Source organism: Lepisma saccharinum, chromosome 1 (assembly GCF_977018435.1).
Source record: "Lepisma saccharinum chromosome 1, izLepSacc3.1, whole genome shotgun sequence".
In the NCBI taxonomy this organism is placed as follows: domain Eukaryota; kingdom Metazoa; phylum Arthropoda; class Insecta; order Zygentoma; family Lepismatidae; genus Lepisma; species Lepisma saccharinum.
In genome coordinates this window covers 47,817,679-47,843,846 of record NC_139229.1, presented here as the reverse complement: position 1 = coordinate 47,843,846, position 26,168 = coordinate 47,817,679, and the positions used below count along the sequence as shown (strand labels likewise).

At 39.3% G+C, this 26,168-nt stretch overlaps 1 protein-coding gene across 1 annotated transcript in view; it reads right to left on the bottom strand.

The window, feature by feature from the left end:
* LOC145991744 (atrial natriuretic peptide receptor 1) overlaps positions 1-26,168 on the bottom strand; it is a 390,591-nt gene that overhangs the window by 330,767 nt on the left and 33,656 nt on the right. The window contains exon 2 of the mRNA XM_083127821.1: positions 2,984-3,058. Within this exon, the coding sequence (XP_082983947.1) occupies positions 2,984-3,058 (75 nt within the window). The remainder of the gene's footprint in view (positions 1-2,983; positions 3,059-26,168) is intronic.

Here is a 26,168-nt window from a genome sequence, read left to right as displayed (position 1 = left end):
GCTACTCCTGATGAGTAGGAGAAGAGTTGCAATTTTGACGTAATTTCTTAAAACTTCAGGATGCAACTGTAACACAACTAATACTTATGACGGAAATCTTCTTATGTGCTACAGCCACTACTCGTGAGGAAAAGTTACAACTACGTATTTCGCAATTTACTCTTAGGGCGTTATGCTGCAACTGCGACACAGCTACTTCTTATGACCTAAAAATTTTTAAGTGTTACACCTACTACTTATTTAGAAATGTCTCAAATGTGAAGCAATTTCTTATGAATTCAGGATGCAACTGTGGCACAACTACTTCTAATGACGCAAATCTTCTATTGTGTTACAGCTACTACTTACGACGAAAAGCCACAACTGTGTAGCAATTTATTCTTCGAACGTTAAGTTACAACAGACCTACCTCATATGGGCAAACCATTTATGTGTTACAGCTACTGTACTTATAAGGAACAGTGACGAAATTTCCTAAGACTTCAGGAAGTAATTCCCCTTACGAAAATTTATTATGTGTTGCAGCTTCTACTCATTAGCAAAATGCACAACTGTGCCGCAATTTTGTCTAATGATGTTAAGCTGCAACTCTGACATAGATATCTCTTACGACACACATCTTCCTGTGTATTATAGCTACTACATATGATGAAAAGTTTCAAATGTGACGCAATATTTTAAGACTTCAGGATGCAACTGTAACACAGCTTATTCTTAAACGCAAATCGTCTTATGTTAGTGCTAGTTCTTATGAGGAAATGTTACAACTCTACAACAATTTCTTCTTAGGATGTTAAACTGCAACTGAGACACAGCTACCTCATTTGAAGTTAATCTCCCTATGCATTACAGTTACTACGCATGACAAAAAGTTACAAATGTGCCAAAAATTTATTCTTCGGACGTAAAGCTGAAATTGCAACACAGCTACGTCTTATGACACATATAGTCTTTTTTTTTTACAGCCACTTCTTGTGAGGAAAAGTTACAACTGTGCAGCAATTTCTTATTTGGATGTTAAGCAGAATCTCCGACATGGCAATTTCTTACAACGCAAATTTTCTTGCCTATATGATTGATTGATTGATTTGCTTTATTTTACTTCGCTTTTTGTGCCACTTTTGGCTAATTTGCGAGTGATGATATGATGAAATTCATGAATGGACACTTACAAACATCCATGCCCAGGCCGGGATTCGAACCCGGGACCTCTGACGTCGTAGCGCGATGTGCTAACCACTGCGCCACGGGGCCCGGCGTTTGCCTATGTGTTATAACCACTTCTTGTGGTGAAATGTTACAACTGTGCAGCAATTTCTTCTTTGGATGTTAAGCTGAATCTCCGACATGGCTATCTCTTACGACGCAAATCTTCTTGTCTATGTGTTACAGTCACTTCTTGTGGGAAAAAGTTACAACTGTGTAGCAATTTCTTCTCAAGATGTTACACTACAATCGTAACACAGCTACTTCTTATGATATGAATATATTAATCTTTTGGTAAAGCAGGTAGACTTATTGAGATATTTCCTCGTCTTTTAAAGTTATCATATTGGTCAGCTGAAAAGTCAAACCTTTTATCTTTTATCACGTTTAAATTACGCCGCGATCAGTTTCTAAACTAATCTACACTTTCATATACTTTGTAGACCTCCAGGTTGGTGAAGTAGCAAAGCCATCACGTTGTGATAAAGGGGTCCAAGGTTCGATTCAAGGTGAGAACACTTTGCATAATGGTTTGGATCCTGTTCTAAACTTTGGGAGCAGTTCTGATTAGCTTATCTCAGCATATGGAACTCTTAAACGAATAATTATTGACATAAAAGGCCTATATTCTCTACCTCATGTAATAGTATCATCAGACAAAGAATCTATAATTTACAATCAAAGGTGGATGTAGCGGAGGTGCACGGGGGTACGAGCTCCTGCAAAAGGTAACGACTATATATTTTGAAAAGAGATAACGTTATATTTCAACAAACAAAAGGGCCTCCCCGTTGGCGCAGTGGTATCGTCTTCGCCTTGTAATCAAGGGATCCCGGGTTCGATTCCCGGTAGAGGCACATAGTGGTTCGGATCCCACTTTAAATTGTAGGTCCAGTCCCGATTATCCTTACTGTGCATAAAGTGGACTTAAATCACCAAACCAAAATCAAACCAATCAACAAACAAAAGTTGTTTCAACAAGGTATGATCTAATTCATCAATAATCCTGTTCGATTATATCCTTTTCCAGACAACCAAAGAAAAAACAAAGTTTAGCACAAATAAGATAATCGAAACTAGATTTGCTGAATACTGGAAAGGAATCTAGTTCATCTTGAATATATGAAGATCACGTTAATACAAGTCAATACTATAACATTTTGGGAGGACCTCACTCATGGAGATAAAAGCAGAAGTAAGTATCTAGAAAGTCTCTCTCTCTCTCTCTCTCTCTCTCTCTCTCTCTCTCTCTCTCTCTCTCTCTCTCTCATACACATAGACACACATACACATTTACAAGTTTTTTAGATGTTTGTGACTCTCTTGCCGTACAAGTGAATTCCCGACCCGACCTCCATTTTTATTTTTTGAATTAATATTAAAACAGGTAACTGTAGAATTAATTCACAAAATTGATAACGCTGTCGACTTGTAATCGAAGAGACCCAGCATCGATTTCTAGTGAAGATAAATGGCGCAGTGGATTGGATCCCACTTTAAACTGTAGACACAGTCTCTTAATCTGGGCACAAAGTTGATAAAACAAAATTTGCGAAACGTTCTTCGTAAAAAATCGCGACATAGCATAGCATGGTTGCATTTAATATGTAGAAGATGCTACACACTGTGTTTCCAAAGTTACATCCTCGTATTCAATATCCTTCATGTATTATCCACTCTAACGACCGACAGAAGCTCTACAAAGCGTGGTGACGAATATATCATCATTTGGTAGTCAATGTTCTAAAATATAATGAAATAATACCAAAAGACTTACCGACGTATCGTTTTTCCACTTGTGAAGACGTCCAAGGATGCCTGAAGTGACGGAGAGTTCACTCTCGGCAGGTGGCTGGAAAATCAAAAAAACTATTTATGACATAACAAATCATATAGACCCATCTATCATTAAGATATAAGTTTTACATGAAGATATATTCAATTCATCAGACACGTAGGTTCAGTTATTTTACCCATTTTATTTATTGTCGAAAGAAATAACTTCCTAAGTTCAGCGTATCTTAAACAAGGACAGAATGAAAGAATCAATGCTATGTAGTCTGTTTACATAAAAATTATTGCCATATTTAACGAACGATAACATGAGACAATAGGGATTTATTTATCTGCTTTTATAAGAGGCAATATGATCTGAGAACTTCGTTACTGTAGACAGTAGAAACAGTTATTCTGAACATTGTCTGATTACTTTACAAATGAAGTTAATAAAAGTTAGTTTAGTGTTAAGTGTATTTGGAAGTTTTTAACACGAGTAATTAACATAGAAAACTTTTTGAACGGGCTTATTTCCAAGGCATTGGTAATTCGTTCTCGTTAAGTTATCAATAATGTGTAAAAATTGTTCTGTATGTTTCTAAAGTGATTACTATACGACGGTGATTCTACAATTACAAGTTGACTTCAGAAAATATGATTCAAACGCATCTGATTTTACTGAAGTTTTCCAATGAGTGTGAGATTTACTCCTTTTAAGTGGAACATCTATGAAAGAAACAAACGAAAGACATCTTAAGAACACTGATGATTCAGTTAAGTTATACAACTATAGTTTTGCAGAGAAAGCCGTTATTTAAGAGTTTTCCAAGTCATAGAAGCACAAGGGTTATTAAATAAGAAGTTTAATGTTACAAAAGGCTTAAAGTGCTTTAGTGTACAGAAAATATAGAAAAACGTCATAAATCTGAACAATGTTATGAAAACATTAACAAAAATAAAACTTTTAATTTGGAAATGCTATTACTCAACATTTATAAATAACTAGCTGTTTGCCCGGCGTTGCCCGGGAATTTATTTATCCCAATCTTCTATTAGACAGGAATATAATTAATTCTAACTATAGTACAAAAGGAACTTGGAGTTGAACGGCATTGGGGGTGTCACTATTCATCTCAGCGGCCCCCAAAACTATGGATTCCACACTAATATCTGTCATTTTACATGTCAATCCCTTCCCACCCCCACCCCTAGGGGTGCCAGGGGTGTCTTGGAGATGGACGGCATTGGGAGAGTCACTATTCATCTTAGCGACACTGACAACTATGGATTCCACACTAATATCGGGCGTTTTCGATTATTTTTACATGTCACCCCCTTCCCACCCGCACCCCTAGGGGTGCCAGGGGTGTCTTACCCCACAGTATTTCTTTCGAGATTGTAAGTCATATGTGCATCAAGTTTGGTCATCGTGAATGTCACCAATTAGCTTAGCGCCTCCAAAAAATATGGATTCTACACTAATCTAGGTCATTGTTTAAATTTTATTTTTCACCCTCTCTCACCCCCATCCCGATAGGTGATGAACGTGGAGTTAAACGGCATTGGGAGTGTCACTATTCATCTTAGCGACCCCGAAAACTATGGATTACCCACTAATATCGGTCGTTTTCGATTATTTTTACATGTCACCCCCTTCCCACCCAAGTGATACGTGTACCAAGTTTGGTTGAAATCGCTCCTGGCGTTGGAGAGTTATGCCGGAACAAACACACACACACACATACATACATCCATTTTTATATATATAGATTAATAAATTTATTGTGACGTAGACGAAGCTGGCTTAATTGATTTCTCTTTTAAGTTCCTGATTTCTTATTATTTCATTTTGGGTAAGGTAAGGCAAAGTTACGACGTGTCTATTTCAGGCAAGTTGGATCCTACACTTTCCCAACCTCGGCCGCTGTGGAGGTCATCACGTGGGTATCGTTATACTGGTCAGTTGTCCTCGCTTTGAGCTCCTGAGCCTCCTAAACAATCGAACATGGTGTAGTGAACATACTTTTCGTTTGCCATTCTGAAACGGGACCTTCTATTTCGTTCAACCATAATAACGTTTCTGCATGTCGATGTATACAGTGTGTCCCAAAATAGTGTTACACTCTTTGAACGTTAGTTATGGGAACACTAAGCAATACTTTGTCTGCAATGCTTAGAACAGATCGACAAATCAACAAACAGCAGATATGGTTTGTACAGGAAGGGAAGCACAGGTAGTGCCAATCGCATGTTTCATGTCATCCAGTGACTATGACTTTGTAGAGTACACATTGTTCTTTAGTTTCCCAGAGGTGGATATCTAATGGTGTTAAATTGGGAGATCTGGGCGGTTATTAATGTATATATTGCAGCTTCAAATACAAAAAGTTCTGTGAAGTTACTTCAATCGTTTCTCTATTATTAACATTAAAAGAGTGCAAACACTATTTTTGGATACTCTGTATATCTGCAGGAAGAATTACAGATAAATCGCTCTAAACTAATGAAAGTTATCGTGGTCACATTTTTTTTTACTCTTTCCCCTTTGCCCGCATGCTCCTTCTAAATCACGCATTGTATTAATATTTCAAAGATTCTATTTCCAAGTGCTAGTACTGATCACTCCGCTACATACCTACAAGTTTCGTTTCATAAAGTAAAAAAAAGTGATTCATATTCAGCGTCCAATATGTGAACATCCACACACTCGTGTTTGTTGTGTATGTAGGCTATGTATATACACGCTGTCTCATAGGTAATAGCGCAAACTGACACAGGTGAAAGTACACGGTAATAAAAGCAAAAAAGTCTCAGTAAACATGGGTCTGAAAAAGAGCCGTTTTCGAGATAATCGCGAATATGTGACTTCATTGTATGTAAACGTCGTCCTAGTTGGTAAAATTGATTGATTGATTGATTTGTTGTTTTAAGTCCACTTTATGCACAGTAAGGCTAATCGGGACTGGACCTACAGTTTAAAGTGGGATCCGAACCACTTGTGCCTCCACCGGGTATCGAACCCGGGATCCCTTGATTACAAGGCGAAGACGCTACCACTGCGCCATCGGGGAGGCACCCTAGTTGGTAAAATGCTAATAATGTGTGCGCATGTGTTGTGTACGTACAACACTCCCGTTGACACAGTTGAAGAACCAAAACAGAGAATTGTACATGCTTGTGACCAATTCCGAAATGATCCGGGGGTGTTCGAAAGAATTCAAAACTCAATGATGTCTGTAGAATCCTTCCATGTAGTACCATGAAAAGAAACTAATACCTCTGGGGCTGACGCCATATTGAAGATCTTACCATAGAGCTGGAACAACGGACACAGCAACAAATTTGAATATCATACAGGTCCTTTAATTCACTTGACAGTATACAATAATTAAATACGTGGGCACACACACTCATGAATACAAAAGCCCACATCCGACAGGTTAACTGAAAATGTCCTTCTCGCTGCTGCAAGCCGTCATGAACCATGCCGCTGTGCTATGAATATCACGCACTCCCAGAATTCCGCTCGCCCACAAGAAGTTCCCAGGGGGAGTAAAAAGAAAACAAATGAGGAGCGGAAAGTAAAATTACATACAATCTTAAATAAATGTGGAATCACATACAGTATTGCATTCAGATGGAAGGACGACACTTTGAACACCTCCTTTAGCAGGTACGAGTGTACAGTAATTGTACCGTAGAACATACTAAAGAAGTGCTGCATTCCTTGTTAAAGTAAGTAGGATGTTCAATAAAAGCAATGAGATCTCCTGATTTTTCATACTGTATTATTGAAATTTTACCAACTAGGACGACGTTTATAAACAATGAAGTCAGTGACGGCTTGTACCCACATTTTTGCACTCATTACTAGCATTTTGCCAACCAGGACGACGTTTACAAACAATGAAGTCAGTGGCAGCTTGTAATCACACATTCGCAATTATCTCAAAAACGGCTCGATTGCAGACCCATGTTTACCGACATTTTTTTCTTCTATTATCGTATAATTTCACCTGTGTCAGTTTGCGCTATTACTTTTGAGACAACCTGTATATATATATATATATATAGTTTACTGTGTGACAATTTTAAAAGGCATATTCATGTACTGCACCTTGAATTAAGTCTGGGGCTCAGTATTCCACCATGAGGACTTCTGCAATAGTGCAATTGTGGTATTTCAGTCTTCTGAGTCCTATCTCCTGTGGTGAACTCCAGTTGATTTGTGATGAGCATATTTCTGGTACTTGGATGAGATACCAAAACAAAATGGACAAACCTTTTCAGTGTCACCGTACGAGATTTAGTCGGAAGGTAAAATTTTTCTCGGGTTCTCTGAAATTTCTTCCAGAACGTGTGTAGTTTTATATTAAGGAAACTTTCAAAATCATTGCAATTTCTTATTCCGTATTTTCCCCAATTGTAAAAGGCGTTACAACTTGAGAATTACCATTTCATGGTAACCATTTGATACAAAATAACAATGAAGTATTATCAAGAAGTAATAAAGTGGGACATATATTGACAAATACTATGGCAACAATACGAGCGGTTTTAAGAAAAGGAAGAATTTCGTTCGCTTTGACAAATAGTCTAATAAACGATTTATATAATATAGGAAATCCATTGGTAAGTTTTCATGGATATTAGATATATAAAAGTAACGTGTGAAACGAATGAAAAAAATATTTACTAATACAAATTTCATAGCAAACTAAAGCCCTTACCTCCGTAAAGAAATTTGTTACAGACATCTTATTATAGTGGGATTGTTTTCGTAACCTCTCTGGCTGTTTTGCATTCACAGCCTGGGAGAGAGTCATAACTCCCGAAGCATCCAATCAACAAGTGAACAGTTGACGCCATCTCAACCCAGCCAGCACTTATCGTTAATCCTCTTGCTCTCGCTCTGCACTGTTGGTAGGCTCGCTAGCTGGTTTCGTGCTGTTGGCTGGAGATATTAGAACCTCTACAAACCTTGCTATACATTAACTACGAGGGATGATCGAAAAAAAGGTTACAAAGCCTATTATGGCGTATGTGTTAGACATAGCTGGAAGATCAACACACCTGATGATGGAGGGCACTCAACACTAGTCCTCGATGTAATCACCTTTTTTGTTCAAGCACTTGTCACAACGATAGATGAGGTTTTCCATACCGGTTGCACAGAAATCCGCGTCAAGTTCTCGTAGCCACCGTGGGGCAGCTCTTTTGACATCATCACATGTCAGATAATGGTGGCCAGCCAACCAAATGGTAGTCCCAGCTCAGCTGATATTGAGCGTAATGTTCTTCTTCTGCCCTCACGAATACACTCATCCACAAGAGCACAGTTCACGTCAGTGGTTGAGGTACTGGGCCTACCGCCGTGTCCAGGGTTGTCATTAACAATACTGGTCCGTCCTTCTTTGAAGGCACGACACCACTTCGCTACATGTTGCCTTGAAATTGTCCCCTCCCCATACACCTCCACAATCTGCCTATGAATGTCAGCAAGTGTAGTGTTTTTGACCCACAGGAACCGCACCACTGCCCTCACTTCTACTCTTGACCAATTTTCTAGACGAGTCACCATTTTAAATGTCCGCTTCTCGGGTATACATGGTCAGAATCCGAAGTCCTCAAACTCGCAACAAGACAAACATGTTATTAATTTACAGTGAATAAAACAAAAGTTATATGCTTTGTAACCTTTTTTTCCGATCATCCCTCGTAAGTAAACAATGACCCCAGGCCCGTACCCAGGATTTTTTTCGGGGGGGCAGACCCAAAGGCGGATTTTATAAATTTTCTCTAAAGAGGCACATCATGTGTATTAATGTTGTAAACATTATATTAGATATATACAGGGTGACTGGTAATTAGATGTATTCCCTGAAAGGGGTTAAAGTAGAGACAATTTGAAATAAATTTGACCATATGATACCCCGTCCGAAAATTAGTAGTTTTCGAGATAATCGAATTTCTTTTGTTTCTTTAAAAATGACAATTTTCCACATAAAAAGATGAATTGAGAAAAAACTGCTCATTGTATGGAACTTATTTCAGCGTTTTCTGATAGCTAACAAATAAGTGGTTCGTTGAAAAAAAAAAAGTTTTTCCCAAATAACAATCACATGTAAGTACCGGGTGGGTCTAAACTTACAAGTGATGATAAAAAAATGCACTCTTAGTTTACTTGGCAACGTATTAATAACAAAAATGGTATGACACGAAGCGTACAAATTACTTTAATTACTTCCTTGTGTCATCTGCTATCCAACAAGGTACAAATGTTGCTAACATTCACATTCGTGTACAAGAAATAATACTTCATTCATTTTCATGTGAATGGAATCAATGAACAAAACAATTAAAGAACATTACACGTCTTGCTCAAAGTGGGCACCTCCGTTACGAATGCAAGCACGCAGGTTTTTACGAACATTTGGACTCCTAACTCGTGATGTGATGGTGTCCTTCATGTGTTGACCAACTGTTAACATCCTCTCCCTGAGTTCTTCTTGCGAGTACCGGTGTCTTGTAAACTAATTCTTTCATGTGGCTCCAAATGTAGAAGTCGCAAGGTGTCAAATCGATTGGGGGATCGAGCTGGGCAGTCATCATGCTGATAAATCATGTCACGTGTTGTAGCTAGAGGCGCATCCTGCAACAACATTGCCATCCCATTCCTCAAAAAATGTTCATAATTGATGCCATTTAAGATTTTGGGCAGGAAAAATGGCTCGATCAAATGATTGTTGATTATGCCCATCCATACTACTGCCTGGGCGTGCGACAGTATCTGGATGAAAATTACCCGAAGAAATGGATTGGCCGAGGCGGCCCGATTCCCTGTCCGGCTCGATCCCCCGATTTGACGCGTTGAGACTTTTACATTTGGAGCCACATGAAAGACTTAGTTTACAGACACCGGTAAACTCGCAAGAAGAACTCGGGGAGAGGATCTTAACAGCTGGTAAACACATCAAAGACACCATCACATCACGAGTTACAAGACCAAATGTCCGTAAAAACCTGCGTGCCTGCATTCGTAACGGAGGTGCCCACTATGAGCAAGACGTGTAATGTTCCTTAATTGTTTTGTTCATTGATCCCATTCACATGAAGATGAATGCAGTATTATTTCTTGTACACGAATGTGAATGTTAGCAACATTTGTACCTTGTTGGATAGCAGATGACACAAGGAAGTAATTAAAGTAATTTGTACGCTTTGTGTCATACCATTTTTGTTATTAATACGTTGCCAAGTAAACTAAGAGTGCATTTTTTTATCATCACTTGTAAGTTTAGACCCACCCGGTACTTACATGTGATTGTTATTTGGGAAAAACTTTTTTTTTCAACGAACCACTTATTTGTTAGCTATCAGAAAATGCTGAAATAAGTTCCATGCAATGAGCAGTTTTTCTCAATTCATCTTTTTATGTGGAAAATTGTCATTTCTTAAAGAAACAAAAGAAATTCGATTATCTCGAAAACTACTAATTTTCGGACGGGGTATCATATGGTCAAATTTATTGCAAATTGTCTCTACTTTAACCCCTTTCAGGGAATACATCTAATTACCAGTCACCCTGTATATATATATGGGAGGGGGTGTGTAGAGAAATTTGCTCATTTCGATGCTAGGAATCATTGACGAACGACATTTTCTAACCTGCGATTTTTAAAAAATTAAATAATAAAAATAGGCTAACGAGAAGCAACATATGTCTGTGCGATGATAGATGAGTGTTCACCCATTTTGCAAAATCAAAGTTCCTGACTTTTCCAGGCATTTTACATAATTTTTCAGAATACTGTATAATGATTTAACATGCTAATAAATTAAGAGTTGTACTTCAACTGTGCAAGTTAATCAGACGAATCAAGTTCGTTGAACATTTTTGAAAATAAATGAAAAATAGAAAGAAGGAATTAACAAAAAAGGAAGATTGTTGGGAAGATAAAACTAGATGTATTTTTGGTTACAAGCAAGCAAACAAAAATCATGTAATTCACCTAACTTTTCCAGGTTTTGAACGCTTTTAAAAAATCATTTGTTTCCAATTACCTTATCACACTTATCCTGGTTTTCCGGACTTCTCCAGTTGTCCAGGACTTTCAGGTCAGTGCGAACCATGTAAATTAATTATCGGAAGGGAACGGAATCTTATTTGACAGTAAAAGTAAATGCCAGTGGCAACCAAGAAGATATTAAATGGAGTTCCATACATGTGGGATAGAAAATGCAATTTGCAGCGTCTTGCAACATCGAATTTTTCATCTTGATGTCGTCTACATACTGTGAAAGTTGTCAGTCTTGTATGGTCACACCCAGTGTATTTATGTCCAAGACAATTACAAGTAGAAAATAATAAAAGTTGTAGTAAAATAAATTCAGATTAACTGAATCTCGTAAATAATATTGTACTTATTTTCTTGAGTATTTTGGGAAAATAACAATATCTGTTGAAAGTACTTTAGGCAATCTTTTGCCCCCAAAATCTAGCAACGATTCTGCTGCGAAGTGGATTCTCCTATTTACATATAATCGTAAGCCATTCCATGATTGGCAGAATCTATACCAGTTTGCAGAGAAACCCTGATACTAGAGAAAGATAAAGGTTTTATGCTTCTGCTCGGTGGCCGCGAAAAGGGACCAGACCTTGCGGTACTGGTGGAGAGCTAAATGCACCCCCTTTTCCTATGTGGTTGGTTTTGTATTGCAGCCATTGAGGAACCTTTGTTCCATAATGTAAGAATCGTACAAAATTCCACTTTATGCAAATCAATGTTAAAAATTAGTGACACTGTAACAGAAGGATCCATCAATAATTAAGGGGGTTCCCATTTCTCGAGTGTCAAACAACTGTTTTTGACTCAAAAGAAATTCAGGCAATTTTAAAAATGTACACAGTATTCTACAGAAAGTCCTACATAACCAGTAGCTACAATGTCTACAGTGGAGCAAGTGCCTTCCTTTATAGCACACAGTGACCGAGCCGAGACGAAAAAAGTCGGGACATGGATTGAAAGGAATGGACTTTCCCGACTAAATCGGGATGTATGATAGCCATAGGCGTAGCTAGAACTTTATATTTGAGTGTGCACAAAGAAAGAAAAAATGAGGTCTTGTACCTTTTCAATAGCATATTTTGCAATAAAACCAGTTGGCTCTTTAACTGCACTGATCTTTGTAAAGGAATATAAATTCACTAAATGACAGTGTTGAAAATTTCTGAATATATGTAGTAGAAAAAAATCAAATTGCATAGAAATTACACACACAAAAAAATGTTCATAAATGTTACAAACAAATTCATCAAAATACACGCCATGTATAGCAAAAGACGTGGTACAATATTCTTAAACTCATCAATAACTTCATTTACATCAATAGACGAAGCATTTTCCTGTTCCACAAATAGCAAAAGCAGTGCTTCCAATCTATCCTGCATCTGAGTTGCCCTTAATTTAGTTTTTGGGTAAGCTTGGAGAAAGTTCTCTCACACTTGCAGCTTGTGACAGGTATAGAAGAAAAGCGCTGTAGTACAGAGTAGAATGCAGAAAATATATTTTCTCCAACCACTCAAACCACTCCAGTAGCGTAACAGAGGACTTTCCTTTCAGAAGTCTTACCTATGCTGCCAACTCGTCGCCTGACAATTTGAATATTCTATAGCTAAGACGGCTATTTCTTCATCCACCCAGCGTCGAATAACATGGGTACCTGGGGGAAACCCTGGGGGGTAAAGGCGGTCAGGGGCGTGATGCTGATCACATCACCCCCACTCACGACCGGAACAAGAAAGTGTGGGGCGTTACCCCCGCACCCCCTATACGCCTTCATGGCGTGGTGCTATGTACAGGGGAACACTTTACCTTTACCTTTTTTACATTCAAGTCAACCAGATTTCCCATGGCACTGATGACCCCCAACAGTTTCTTGACGAAATCTCTCATCAATACCACAAACAACTGAGTCTAAAAGAGGATAATAACAAAAAATTATCATCACCTCTTCCTTTGTTTCGTACAAATACCGCGAGCTGACTGATTCGTCAAGAGTCTTTGCAATTTTGCGCCTCTTCACTGGAGGAATTGAAATCTCCAGACTATCACAGAACTTAATAGCTTCGTTGAACAGTTCCATGAATTAAGATGAATTTCTCATGGATTGCACAGAATTTCAAAGCGATCTGACGCTAGATACAGCTGAAAGTAGATTTACATCTGGACTTTGGAGTAACTTGCTAACCTTCATGATCATTTGTAGGACTGGATGCAGCATTGCGAGACAAAAGACGAACTCAAACGATCTGACTTGTTATTTTAGTCCATTGCCTTTAGCTCTCACATCACCCTGATGACTGTTTTGAGTGATTTCTTCCAAAGCCAAATTAATTGCAGGGTAGTTCCTTTTCACTGCAAAAACAACTTCAGGACGACACGCCCATCTTGTTGTTGACAAGGACTTAAGTGTTCTTAAACTTAGACCAGTTTCCTGGCATACACTTTCAAAAACTGCATGCCTTGACGAACTACCTTCAATGAAAGAGTAAAGGAATTGAATTGTTCCGAAAAAATCTGAAACTAGTCTATTTTCGGGTCGCGAGTTACATGAGTCCACGAGTACAAGATTCAAATAATGAGCATAGCAGTGAACGTACATTATTGAACTGTTCTTTTCTTTGCACTTCATTTGCGCCCCAGATAGTGTCCCAGACATTGTTGAGGCTCTATCGAAGCAAACTGAAAGAACATTTTGCCAATCAACACCAAACTCTGACACTACTAGTGCTAACGTATTAAAAATTGTCTGTGCATCTACAGAAGATAACTTACGAAGAGCCACTAAATGATCAACAGGTAACTGTTTAATGACATCAAAAAATCGAAAAACTATAGACATCTGTTCATGATGACCACAATCACTTGTTTCATCAGCGATAATGCACACATTTGGGTAAATGTCTGTTATATCGGAGACACATTAAAATCGGATATTTTGTGTTTCGGATTGTTTGTACTTACCAATTGTGTATTGCGGAACATAGTTGAAGGTGCCATTATGCTTTTTACACGAAAATAACTTTTTCTTCCGTTGCGAAACATACAATATGGCAGGCACAGCTGTGGATCATCGCGCGTCGTGCTTGTGTTTTGTCGATTTCGAGTGGGTATGCAGTGTTTCAACCTTCTTAACCGAAATATACCTACTTTCGTGTTCATTATGTCATCACAAACCATTGACTGATAGCCCCAAAAACCATTCACGATAGCCCCACGGACCATTTCCGGCAAGGTTGGGTTAGGTTAGGTAAGCATAGTTAAAAAAATCTCGTAAAAAAGGCACGTTTGGATACACTGGCGAGACCGCATGACTTCCGACACTCGCGCCATCTGCAAGTACATATGGAAACAACGGCATAATGTTGTTGCTTTGCACAAAATGCAAGTTAGTGCTTATTTCTTGTTGTGCAGCATTCTACGGTGAGAAAATACCTCCACGAACTTTCAAAATGCTACAGAAACTCATTTTCCATAAGTAGTTTCTTCTGTAAAAATGAAGAAAGGTGTTTCCGATATAACAAACATTTACCCACGTTTGTACCAAGTAATGACATTTTCAGCTTCCTTACAAGAACATTTTTCAAACTGCGGATTAGATCATTCTGAATTTGTGAAGTAAGTGCAATTTTTTGGCCCGTTCACTAAGTTCTTTTAAAATTGGTTCATATTTGGAAATTAATTCAACTACATTTAGAAATAACCCTCTGTCGTAAGCTTCTTTATTCTCGGTATGACCTCTCAATGGGCAGCCTCCTTTTGTAAGACAAAGAATTATGTTTATTAGCCTCTCCATGATTTGTCGATTTTGCAGTCTTTTTTGTTCTTGCTTTGAAAGAAAAGCCTTCTTACACTCATCTAATTGGACGTCAATTGGTTTATTTTTATTGTTGTTTGACCAGGAACTTAAGCTTTGCTGGTGTTCTTTAGATTTTTCATGACTTCGAAAACATTCATTTGCTCTATGCCAGTTTTTAAAACCTCGTGTAATGAATGCTTGATCAAGGTGCCCTCACTGATGCATTGTTTGAAGCAAAATCTCTGCAGTAAAAACAAAATGCAGAGTCAACAGCTACACTATATTCCAACCATTTGTAACTGTGAAACCAGCTAGATCGAAAAGCCCTTTCTTTCCCACCTATTCTACTTCTAGGGAAAACCACCAGGTTTCGTTGGTACGGTCCTAATTTCAGCCTTACATCACATTCTGTTCTGTTATGTGGTATTGCATTCACAGGGTCACAAGGATGTACTGATATGTCAATAGGCTTACCTGGTGTTTGTTCAGCATCAGGGGCATCGAAACAGGAAGGTTTGTTATTTACAAGTTCACTGATAGAGTCCAGCGCAGATATTTCTGCCGTGCGATGCTCGAAACAACTAAAGAAGCAGTGTTGCTAATGGAGCAGATAGAAAAATCGCTGCAGTGCGCCGATGCACAGCTGTTACGTACAACAATAAAATTAGAGAATTCAGGTCTATCTAACGTTGAGTTTTAAACGCCATGCATTATACCAGGACTAGGATTAATATGTGCTAACAAGTGACTTTGTATGTAGCTACATACATATGGACTAAAAATTCGCAAAATATGAACTAACACATAAGTAAAATTACCAAAAATGCTGCAAAGAAGACTTCTTCATACGATTCCTTATTTGAGTGATTTCAAACAAAATAAAAATATATATATATTATTTTTCATTGCATTAATGCACTGGTGGCGTTCTAACTTTTCACTCCCAAAACCCGTATACACTGGTATGGAACTGCAACGGCAGATAATAACATGCCAACGTGTTAAACCGCTACAATTGCACCATAACACTCCTCCTCAAGCAGTATTATTATTTCCTCTCTGAGATCGGCGACAGTCGGTTGCCTTTGTTGTACATTTACAAAGGATGCCGGCTTCCACAACAATAACAAGTACATATAATGCCACTAGACGATAAGCTGCGCGGCTTTTTCTTTTGTTATGAACCAGGGCCGGCGCTAGTCATTTTGCCTCCCTGGGAGGTGGCGGCAGATGCCGCTCTATTTCGACCCCCCCCCCCCCGGTCATTACGCAGCAACGGAAAATTGAAAATCAATATATTCCTAACTAAAACATCAAAATATAAAATAAATAATGAGACTTCTTATGCTATTTCAATACTATTCAGCGCAAAAGAATATCTCGCTCGATCACAGTTTTCAATAGGCTTATTTTTTTCTTCTCTTCAAATTTTGCCGCTCTGGGCGATGGCACGGTTCGCCCTCCCCTTCGGCCGGCCCTGCTATGAACTTGGTCACCCATCAAAGCATGGCAATTTTAACACAGAAAACAATATGTATCGCATTAAGCAGCAAAAATGACAGCCTCCTCTATGCAATTTCTACAAGAACACGTAGTAGTTATGCACCCGCGTAGAGTCCGATAAATCAATTGATTGGAAAAGATCGATCAAAGATCAATTGATGACCAAGCCGTGTGGGCAAGCAAGGGTGGGTGTTTTGAGCGTTTTGATTGGTTGATGAGGGAAAGTGGGCGGGGCTTAATGATATGGATTTCCTGTTGTGAATGAGGAGAGTGATAAGTGTTTCCGGTCTGGAGTTGATAAAGGGGGCGTTTTCGGTTTGGAGGGTTTGATAAGTTTGAGATTGCGGGAAGTGTTTTCTGTTGTTAATGAGGACTTGATAAGGGTTTCCGGTGTTGATGAGATAGGTGGCTATTTTTGGGGGGCGTTTCCCGTTTGAGACCGTTGATGAGTCTGAGATTCCTGGAAATGTGTGTAACGGTTTTCTGTCTGAATAGAACATGTCCGAACATGTTTTGGGCGTAGGTTTGGATGAATTTGCAATTTCTGGGAGTCACGTGACTGTGACGTCACAAAATGGAAGTCACGTGACCAGATTATATTATTAAATTATTATTAATTTAAATATTATTATATTATTATTATGAATTGTTTTAATTCCTGTGACGCCATTTTGTTTTTGTTACGCTATTTTGGCGTGTGACGTCATATATAAATTGGAGTACGTGTTTCCGGTGTTTGACAACAGATGGCGTTGATGAGTCTGAAATTCTCCCGTTTTGAGACCGTTGATGAGTCTGAGATTCCTGGAAATGGGTGTAACGGTTTTCTGTCTGAATAGAACATGCCCGAACATGTTTTGGGCGTAGGTTTCGATGAATTTGCAATTTCTGGGTGGTGTAACGGTTCTGTGTGAACATGCCCGAACATGTTTTGGGCGTAGCCTTGTAGTTTGAAGTTTGTTTAACGGAAATGGTGACGTAGGAGGGAAAAGGGTATAAATAGAAAGGAAAGAGGATCTTAGTGTCATGTGAGGATGGATGTAAGCGGTACACGTTTGTCTGATAATGGTGTGAATTTCTACGAGATCAGCTACGAAGAGTTCTGGGAACTTGTTCGGTCTTGCGGCGATCTGGACAGTGATCGAACGACCCTGGATCGGTTGCTGAGTTATTTCCCGTTTATGTATGTAGCGATACCTGAATCTCCCTGGTGTGGATGTCACGTGGTCAACGGATCAGGAAAAAGAATTCACCGTCGCTGCGAGACTTTGAAGGAGATAGAAGAGAGGAAAAGAAGAGGTGACGAGAGAACAGGATTTCCGAGTCACGGGTGTATCTGCGAACTACGTCGCAGGAAGGAAGAGTTGGGCGAAGCTTTGAAGAAGAGAGTGAAAGAGTGGCTTTCTTTGTTGGCAGACAGAAATTCCGTGTGGTGTTCTGGCTGTGATCGTCCATTGTTACTTAACTTAGAAGGTCATCCTTGTTTCCCTGTGGTTCCTCCCGAAGGTTTCGATTTTCGCAGACGGCTGTTCCCCGACGATCCTGAGGATATTCTGGCTGAACCTTTATCGCCGATACCGAGGACCCCTTCACCTACAGTATCTGATTTTGAGAATATTCTGGCTGAACCTTCATACCCGATACCTACAGTATCATACGAGTTTTCTTTGTTCGACATATGAGAGTGTATACTTACCATACTCGTCTGATAGCAGGCGGTCCTTTTACCACCGATTATATGTCGGTGAATGCGAGATACAAGACTTACAGAAAGTGGCCAATAGGATTACGTCAGACTGCTGAAGAATTAGTCACTGCAGGTTTTTATTATTCAGGATTCAGTGATAGGGTAATATGTTTCCATTGTGGGTACGGAGTGTGTGATTGGACATCCGAAGATTGCCCGATTCTAGAACATTACCGGGCAATACCAGCCTGTAGTTACATACAGAGTGTTGCAGCGTTACACAGTGATTCGAAAAGTTGCAAATATTGCGACAGTGTGGAAACTACTGAAAAAACATCCGATAATCAGAGTGTGGATTCTGTGCTACTCTGTAAAATATGTTTTGAAAACTCTTGCAGTGTGGTAATTCTTCCGTGTCGACATTTTGTAGCCTGCGGTCTCTGTGCCTCTCAATTGGACAAGTGTGCCGTATGCCGGGGCATCATTGAAGATACCTTAACTGTTTTCACCTGTTGAACAAAATGGATGCCTGTTTTTTGGACATTCAAGGTCTTCGCGGAGCAGGAGGAGAATTTGTGTGGAAAGAAGTGGGGATTTTAAAATTTCCTTTCGACAGCGCATTTGACTGTTTAGTGAAATCTCCATATGGTTTTCACTTGTTGAGTGAAAAGTATCGCCGGGTGAATTACTGGCTCCGTACCAACAAACACGGTCTGAACTGGGGAGATGGGTGGCTACCGTATGAGAAATTAGGAGACGTTTTATATTTTATGCTTGTGAATCAGGAAGTGTACGTCAAAGGTATGGAGAAAATTAAATGGTTGGAAAAATTACTTGGAGAAAAACGTATGGGTAAAATATCTGTGCGCAACATCGAAGAACTTGAATGTCCAAAGTTGGATAGTGTGAAAAAGACTGCAGGAAAATGCAGAGAACATAGTAAATGTGAGAACGTGAAAAAAAATTGTGCAGTTGAAAATGTCTGGAAGATGTACAGTTTCTATTGTAATAAGTACAAGAAATAAAAGATTTTTTGAACATTTACAAATGTTTTATTTATAATTGTAGATATAGGTTAACAATATGATTCGATCACGATGTGAAATATATTTACATATGGACATCGATAATGGTAATTTTACATAATACATAAAAGTAACAATGGTTTATTTACAATATGAAATACAATGGATAGTTTACAACAGCAAATATATAACAGATTTTATTTACAATACCAATGTGTGTCCAAGATTGTTCTCAAGATATATTTCAATCATCAGTTCGTTGTACCAAAGTACATAAAAATAGTTCAATACATCGGGTACTTCTTTTTTTTCTGAAACCATATTCTTTTTTATACAATATACAAAAGCCTCCATTTCGGGTTGTAATTTATGATAACGTTCGTTCATTAATTTTTGCAGAGGTCTGAAAAGATTACACATAAATAAATGTAGTTCAGAGGCTGTGAAAATAAAAGCATCCGGTGAATGATGTTGATACATCGAGATGCAACGTTTCCCGAAAAAATTTACACCACTAACGGTGATATTTCCAGTAACCAAATAATTGAATCGTCGACCAGTGTCGACGTAATTCAGTAAGTCAGATTTTGAAGCACACAGTTCTCTAATCTGTTTAGAATGGATGCGTACGGGTGATCTCCCCTGTTGCGAAAACTCCCACACCAAATTGAAAGGGGATTCCTTTTCGAATCCTATGGCTACGTACTTGTTTTTTTCCTTGTTCAGAAAATATGTGTTTGCAAGATAGAGATCTAAACATGCATCTACGTCATGTAGTTTAGGACACTCGATTTTGTCTGTGGAAAAACCAATTTCCCTACGTCTCTTTATGAAATCACAGTCCGTAGTCACATCCATTCCTTCGTCAGCCGCCTCGTTCTTGATAGTAATGGTTTCTAATTTAATGGGTTGCACACGTTTTCGAGGTTTACGTTTGGAAACATCATCCTGATTAGTCATGCGCGTCACAAGTTTGTCGTGTTTCTCCATTATAGAAACAGCAGGAGGTTCCATGATGTGTTCACTAGAACTGTCTCGATGGCACTGAGAGAAAGATACGCAGCACACATTTTAAATAGATTTCTTCATGACACGAGCCTGGATCGTGTGGATAGAACAACACGCTTGTTCCCCTCTGGGACACTTGGAATGTGGTAGACATTTGAAGATCTGACGAAAACGGTGTAGGATATATCCATCTTTACTGATACCTGGTGGAAATGTCTGGATGAAATCCTTGGTTGTAACGTGACGTGCTTTGTAATAAGCATACACGCAACAGTAATGACCGCATGTTGTGGCCAATATCCCCTGTAAGGGAATACTGTTGTAAGTCCAGACCGAGGAATGACTGTTCAGGAAAGTTACGAATTCTTGATAGAAAGGATGAAATCCGTATGAATCGAAATACTCGGCCACATTGTTTTTGTCGAAATAGAAGGCCACCCAGTGTGTACCCCGGGAGTCGGACTTGTCAGTGTTTGCAATGACCAAGGCCGGCTTAGGAAACGTCCGAGGTAAAAGATCTCTCGGGTAAACACCGTAAAAAATGTTTCTGGTGGAACAGTTTCGAGATAGAATCTGTCTGATCTGCGACGTGTTCATGCTGCTTATGTTTTCAATAATGTATAATAATGTGTCTGTCTTTGGTCATTTCTATGCTTCCTGGGCTGTTGTCAAATAGTTCGGGAAACAATTGTATGTTCACAGGTTTTGAAGTTGTCACTTTCGAAGAAACACTACTATGCTTAATAGTACGGGTTATCACTTTGGTGGGTTTTTCCATCACAAGCAGTATAATGTTTACATAAGAGCTATTTCGGTAACACTGTGAGTCAGAAACACAGGCACACATATTTATGGAAAATTCGGTCTCACTGATGGAGGATGACACTTCTATCTTTAGGTATATCTACTGCAGATTCAAATTCAGCATACAAAAGACATGTTATATTTTCCGACAGCTGAGGAGAAAACTGCATCTCGGCTCCGATGATGCCTTGTTCCTGGAGACTGGTGTGCGTGTCGTTTCCTGAAGAGTCTGGCGTTATGTCGTAAATCAGGAAAAAGAATCCGTTCTCGAACATTTTCCGTGTGATCTGGTGTCCGTAATTGGCGTGGTGAATGCCTGTACCGGAAAATAGAGTTTGATAGGCACGTGTTATCAATCCGCTGTTTCCTCCTGTGGTGATTTGTAAAGGTTCGGAAGGTACGAGTTCTCCATTTTTCACAAGATGGAAAGAAGATAGGTTAAAACTTCTAAAGTCGAACGGATTTTTCTTACTGTCTCCGAGAAAGCTGGCGGTGGATACCATAGCAAAAAGAACAACATTCGGAAAAGGACCTTGAAAAGCATTATCGATCGAAATCTGTTGCGTTCCGGCGACGTAAGAATAAGCTTTGATGACACTTCTGGTGAACGGATAATGAGCAGGAGCGTAAGTGAGTGCTCTGTCTATGGCCAAACTGGTGGTAGGAGTAGGAATGATGTGATTTATTTCGAGAACAGCCTTTAAAATTTTTATTCTTACTGTAGGTGATGTCTGGTCTCCCCAGATGTAAAAAGCGTCACGTGATCTAGCTAGATCGATGCGTACTTCAACACCGTTGATCAGGTATTTAGACTGGTGGAAGAAATCTATGTGAAGTTTTCCCATAAGGTCGACCACGGCTGTCACTTCCGTAGGATTACCGATCGTCGGAACATACTGGAAAAATTTTTTTCTTGTGGTGAAACCTGTGTTGTCGGCAGTGATTTGATCTTGATGTTCAGGTGTGTCCAAATACCACAGGGCATTCGTGAGATGCGTGTTTGCGGCATCGCTTCCGTAATTGATAGCTGCTTCGAAGATCGCTTTATATGCGTAATTGTTATCGGCGGTTGTTACAGCAATGCCGTTGAGAGTCACTGTACATTGGGAAAAGAGTGAATGGAGAAGATAATTCACGACCCCGCAGTTTTTTGTGAGGGCATTTTCTGTTTCGGAAGCACTCATGGGACTTCCATCCTGTTTAACCATTTGCGTTTGCAGACGAAGATAGGCAGATGAAAGATCGAGAAAATCAGTTCCTGCCGCCGGTATGACAAACTGAATTATATTCTGATTATCGATGGAAGCGATAGGTTTGTAGGTGGCTGTGTACGTTTTTTCCACATTTTGCTGAATAGGTTTTTTCCGGAAGAGGTCGAACTGCGAGATCATGCACATGTTATCCTCCATCATTATCCAAAAATATCTTTCCCTGAGACCTTCTGTTTGATTTTTCTTTTACGTGTTCTCCTAGATTTTGCGGATGTTTTCCTTCGTTTTTTGGATGCTCGTTTTTTACGGATCGTAGATGTTCTAATACGGGTGGCTGAACGTTTTAACATCAACTGAGCAATTCTTGTTGCAGGTTTGGTTCTTATACCAGAACCTACCAGAGAGTCGATTTTCCGTTGTGCTTTACTTTGAAGATTTTGACCTGCTTCACGTACCCGTTGACGAACAATAGTTTTCGGAGTTTGTTGGGTTGTTGCAATGTCGGTGATAATGTTAGCTCCTGTTTTTAAAGCTTCTCTTCCGATCGTTTTTGCACCGCTCCAGAGTAGAGGTTTCACCATTCTAAACAGTCCTGCGAAAAGTGACCCCAATCCTCTCCCTTTTTGATTTCTAGTTGAACGGTAGATGGGCCCAATTCCTCCACGGATTTGGTTACTATAATATTCGTTCTGCGAATTCATGATGATTCATTCGCTTTTCGACAAAGACTGAGAGAAATAGCTGTCTACTGTTTTTTAAAAGGACTTTGCTTTTCTACGAAAATGTAAAACAGCGATTGTGGGTACGGACCCAGTTCTCAAAGGTAAGAAATTTCCTTTTCTATCGTACAACGCAATTTCTATTGTTTCGAAAGAGGCTTTATCCAGAGGAACGTAATGAATCGGGTCGAATGTTTGATGGGCTACGGGTACTGTGCAAGACGTATTTGTGTCCGAACACTGTTTTCGGGTAAGACGCAAGAGACGTACCATTTCTCCCCCGACCAATTGTTGTTTCACCAGATCAGAGTAAATAAATATGTATGGGTTTTTATCCACAACACTATTGGACATTGCGTGCGTAGAATAAATAGATTTCAATATGTCATATCGAAATTTAGCATAGTCATCAGTTTCGTCTATGGGTGTAACGGTATTTGTTGGAGCATCGTCAGGTTCAGGCTTCGGAACCCCTATCACGGATAGATGTTTGTACACGGCCTGCTTGAAGAAAAACCTGAGATGAGTAGGAACAGCTACATTAGCAGGGTCTGTTTTCAGGAAATAAATCAGATCCTCTATCGTATATGTTGTTGCAGGAAAATAAAATGGTTGTTCGTTAATATAGAGTGTGTTATCCGTACAGGTAGTAGATCCAAATGTTCCCCATTGCGGTTCCGTCAAAAAATGCCAGAATTTCTCGAGAACGGATCTCCTTATTTCCAGGTCGTCGGGGAGAGATTCGATGATGGTAGAGACTAGGTCCTCAGCACTTGCATATGTCCGAACAGGAAGAGTTAACATTCCAGAATCAGTTTCCAAAACATTGTCGTATAGAGTTGAATAATGTAGTTCTGCCAATCCGACTTCCCACAATTCTGGAGACAGATCGATCCGTTTAGCAAGTTTTACGGTGAAATGGGTGAGTGTGTTGTCTGGAAAATATTTCTCCGATGCAGATGATAGGAGGTAAACGTAGAAATTATCGTCCATTCTCGCCGAACACAGAGGACTCACTGGATCGCAGTACCGTCATATTTTGATATAAATATGTTTTGGAAATTATTTTCCCGACAACTGTTTTACGGAAGATGCCTTGATCCATGAATCGAAACTAGGCGGATATCCGAGCCAACGAACCAGGTATTCCAATTTTTTTCCTTTTCCCCGGCTGTTCAAAATTTTATCAATTTTATACTCTTCGTCAGGATCCGAATAAACTTTCTGCAGTTCATGTTTGTAAAATGTACCTTTTACTGGTTCTTCATTTAAGTCGTCTAATATGTATACAGGTACAGGTGTTCGCTGAACAAGGGAATGGATTTTGAAAAGTTCTCGTGACCACGTTTGTTCGTATCCTTTCTCAAAATGTCCTTTGACGACAGAAATTCGTACAATATCACCTACATTAAGATCTGAAGACGGTTGTGAAACATGTTTGTCAGGTTTGTTAAGACGTTTCCACACAATGTAAACGTTTGTTTCGTTGACATCTCGAGGGGCCATTCCTATGGAACTGTGGATTGCTGTATTGTAACCTTCGAGAAGTTGCGGTAAAATATCTACATAACGTCTTGTCTGTTTTGAGGTGAAATATTTCCACATCCGTTCTTTTAATGTTCTGTTGAAACGTTCCACTACACTTGCTTTCACAGGATAATTTGTTGCTGTCGAGAACTGTACATGTTCATTTTTTAAAAATTTCTGGAATGTAGAATTTGTAAATTCCGTTCCTTGGTCGGTCTGTAGTGTAACAGGTTTCCGTCTGTTTTCTTCGAAAATTGTTTTGAAAGCTTCGGTTACCGAATTGCTTGTTTTATTTTTTAGCGGTAATGCAAAGGCATATTTTGAAAATACGTCGATCACTGTCAGAAGATATTTGTATCCGTCGTTATGTTTTTGTATCGATGTCATGTCGTTGAGATCGGCTTCCCAAAGCATGTCTATGTTCCATACATTGTAATGATTTCGAGGAAACCTTTTTCTCGCAGGTTTGTGGAGAGTGTAGGTTTCCTGATGCATCAACCATTTTTTCACCGTATCGCGGGATATATTTTTATCCCGTACCGCTTTCCACAGACGATCTACAGATGAGAATGAAGCATGGTGTTGGGGATCATAATATATTTTGGTGAGAATTTTATTGTGTTTCAACTTAGAGACTCCCATGACCGATCTCTCTGTCTACGGCTTTTTCTCAGAGGAACCAGTTTGTAAGCGTCAGGTGTTCTCAGAAAAGGTGTAGTTTTCCTGGAAACACGGACGGTCACTTTCTTCTTCTTCTTCTTCTGTCGATGAGACGGTCCAGGGCTTTCCGTTGGCGACGATGAGAAGTTCAATGTTTTCGGATCCGGAAGTGTTTTTTCCTGACGTTCGTCTATCAAATGTTGTGCCGTGGATTGGTACTCATCGATGATATTCTGTAACTGATGACGTGTATTACGGGGTAATGTCTCTGCCAGATTCTGAGGAAAGTACGTCGATTCTGGTGAAATAGTAGAAGAACCGTCGTTATCTTGAACAATAGGAATCTGTAATGGTTCTTTGGATTTTCGACTCAACCATAAATACTCGTCCAGTTCCTTTCTGTAAAGACGCCATTTTTGATCGTCTGATATATTTTTCATTTTTAGAATATCATTCATCTTCTTATCTAGAACGGATAATTTTTGAGTCACAGACAATTCGGAACCACGAATACGTGCTAACTGTTCCGGTGAAAGGACAATCATTTTTTTGTAAGAAGATGTCATTTCTCAATGAGGAATGAGAGTACCGAGAAGACCCGATAACAAGGAGCCTAGAAGTAAAGGTAGAAATCCTCCTTTCTGAACAAGAAGCTTTCTGCGTTTCTCGATGTTCACTTTCGGTTTCACTAGATTGCGTATGACTGACTTGTAAGGTGTCAGACGACGTTTTGCGGACGGTTTAATTTTCACGTTTCCTTTTAAAACGTTCAGGCAGCATTCGCTGATGAAACGTATCGTTTTTTTCGGAGCACTTTTCAATAATGATTTACGGATTTTGGGCGGCGAATTTTTCAACACGTGCAAGAAAGGTGAATGTTTCTTGAAAGAAGTGGAATGTCTATTCCTGTTAGAACGTGAGTTGGTACGTGTCTTCCTCGTTTTCCTCATCTCGATGTTTTAAACATTCCTGAGGAAGATATACAGTTGAGTAATTCTGGTTGAAAACGTCTGTTTGATAACGTAAAGGATCCGGTGTTGACTGTGAGAGATCAATATACAAATAACTGTAAGGTTGCGTGGTAGCATCTATATATACTTTTTCGAGTTCCTTCATGCGGTGAGGATGAAGTTGTCTTGCAAAAACAGTGAATTGGTTCATATCTCGAGGATTTTTAAAA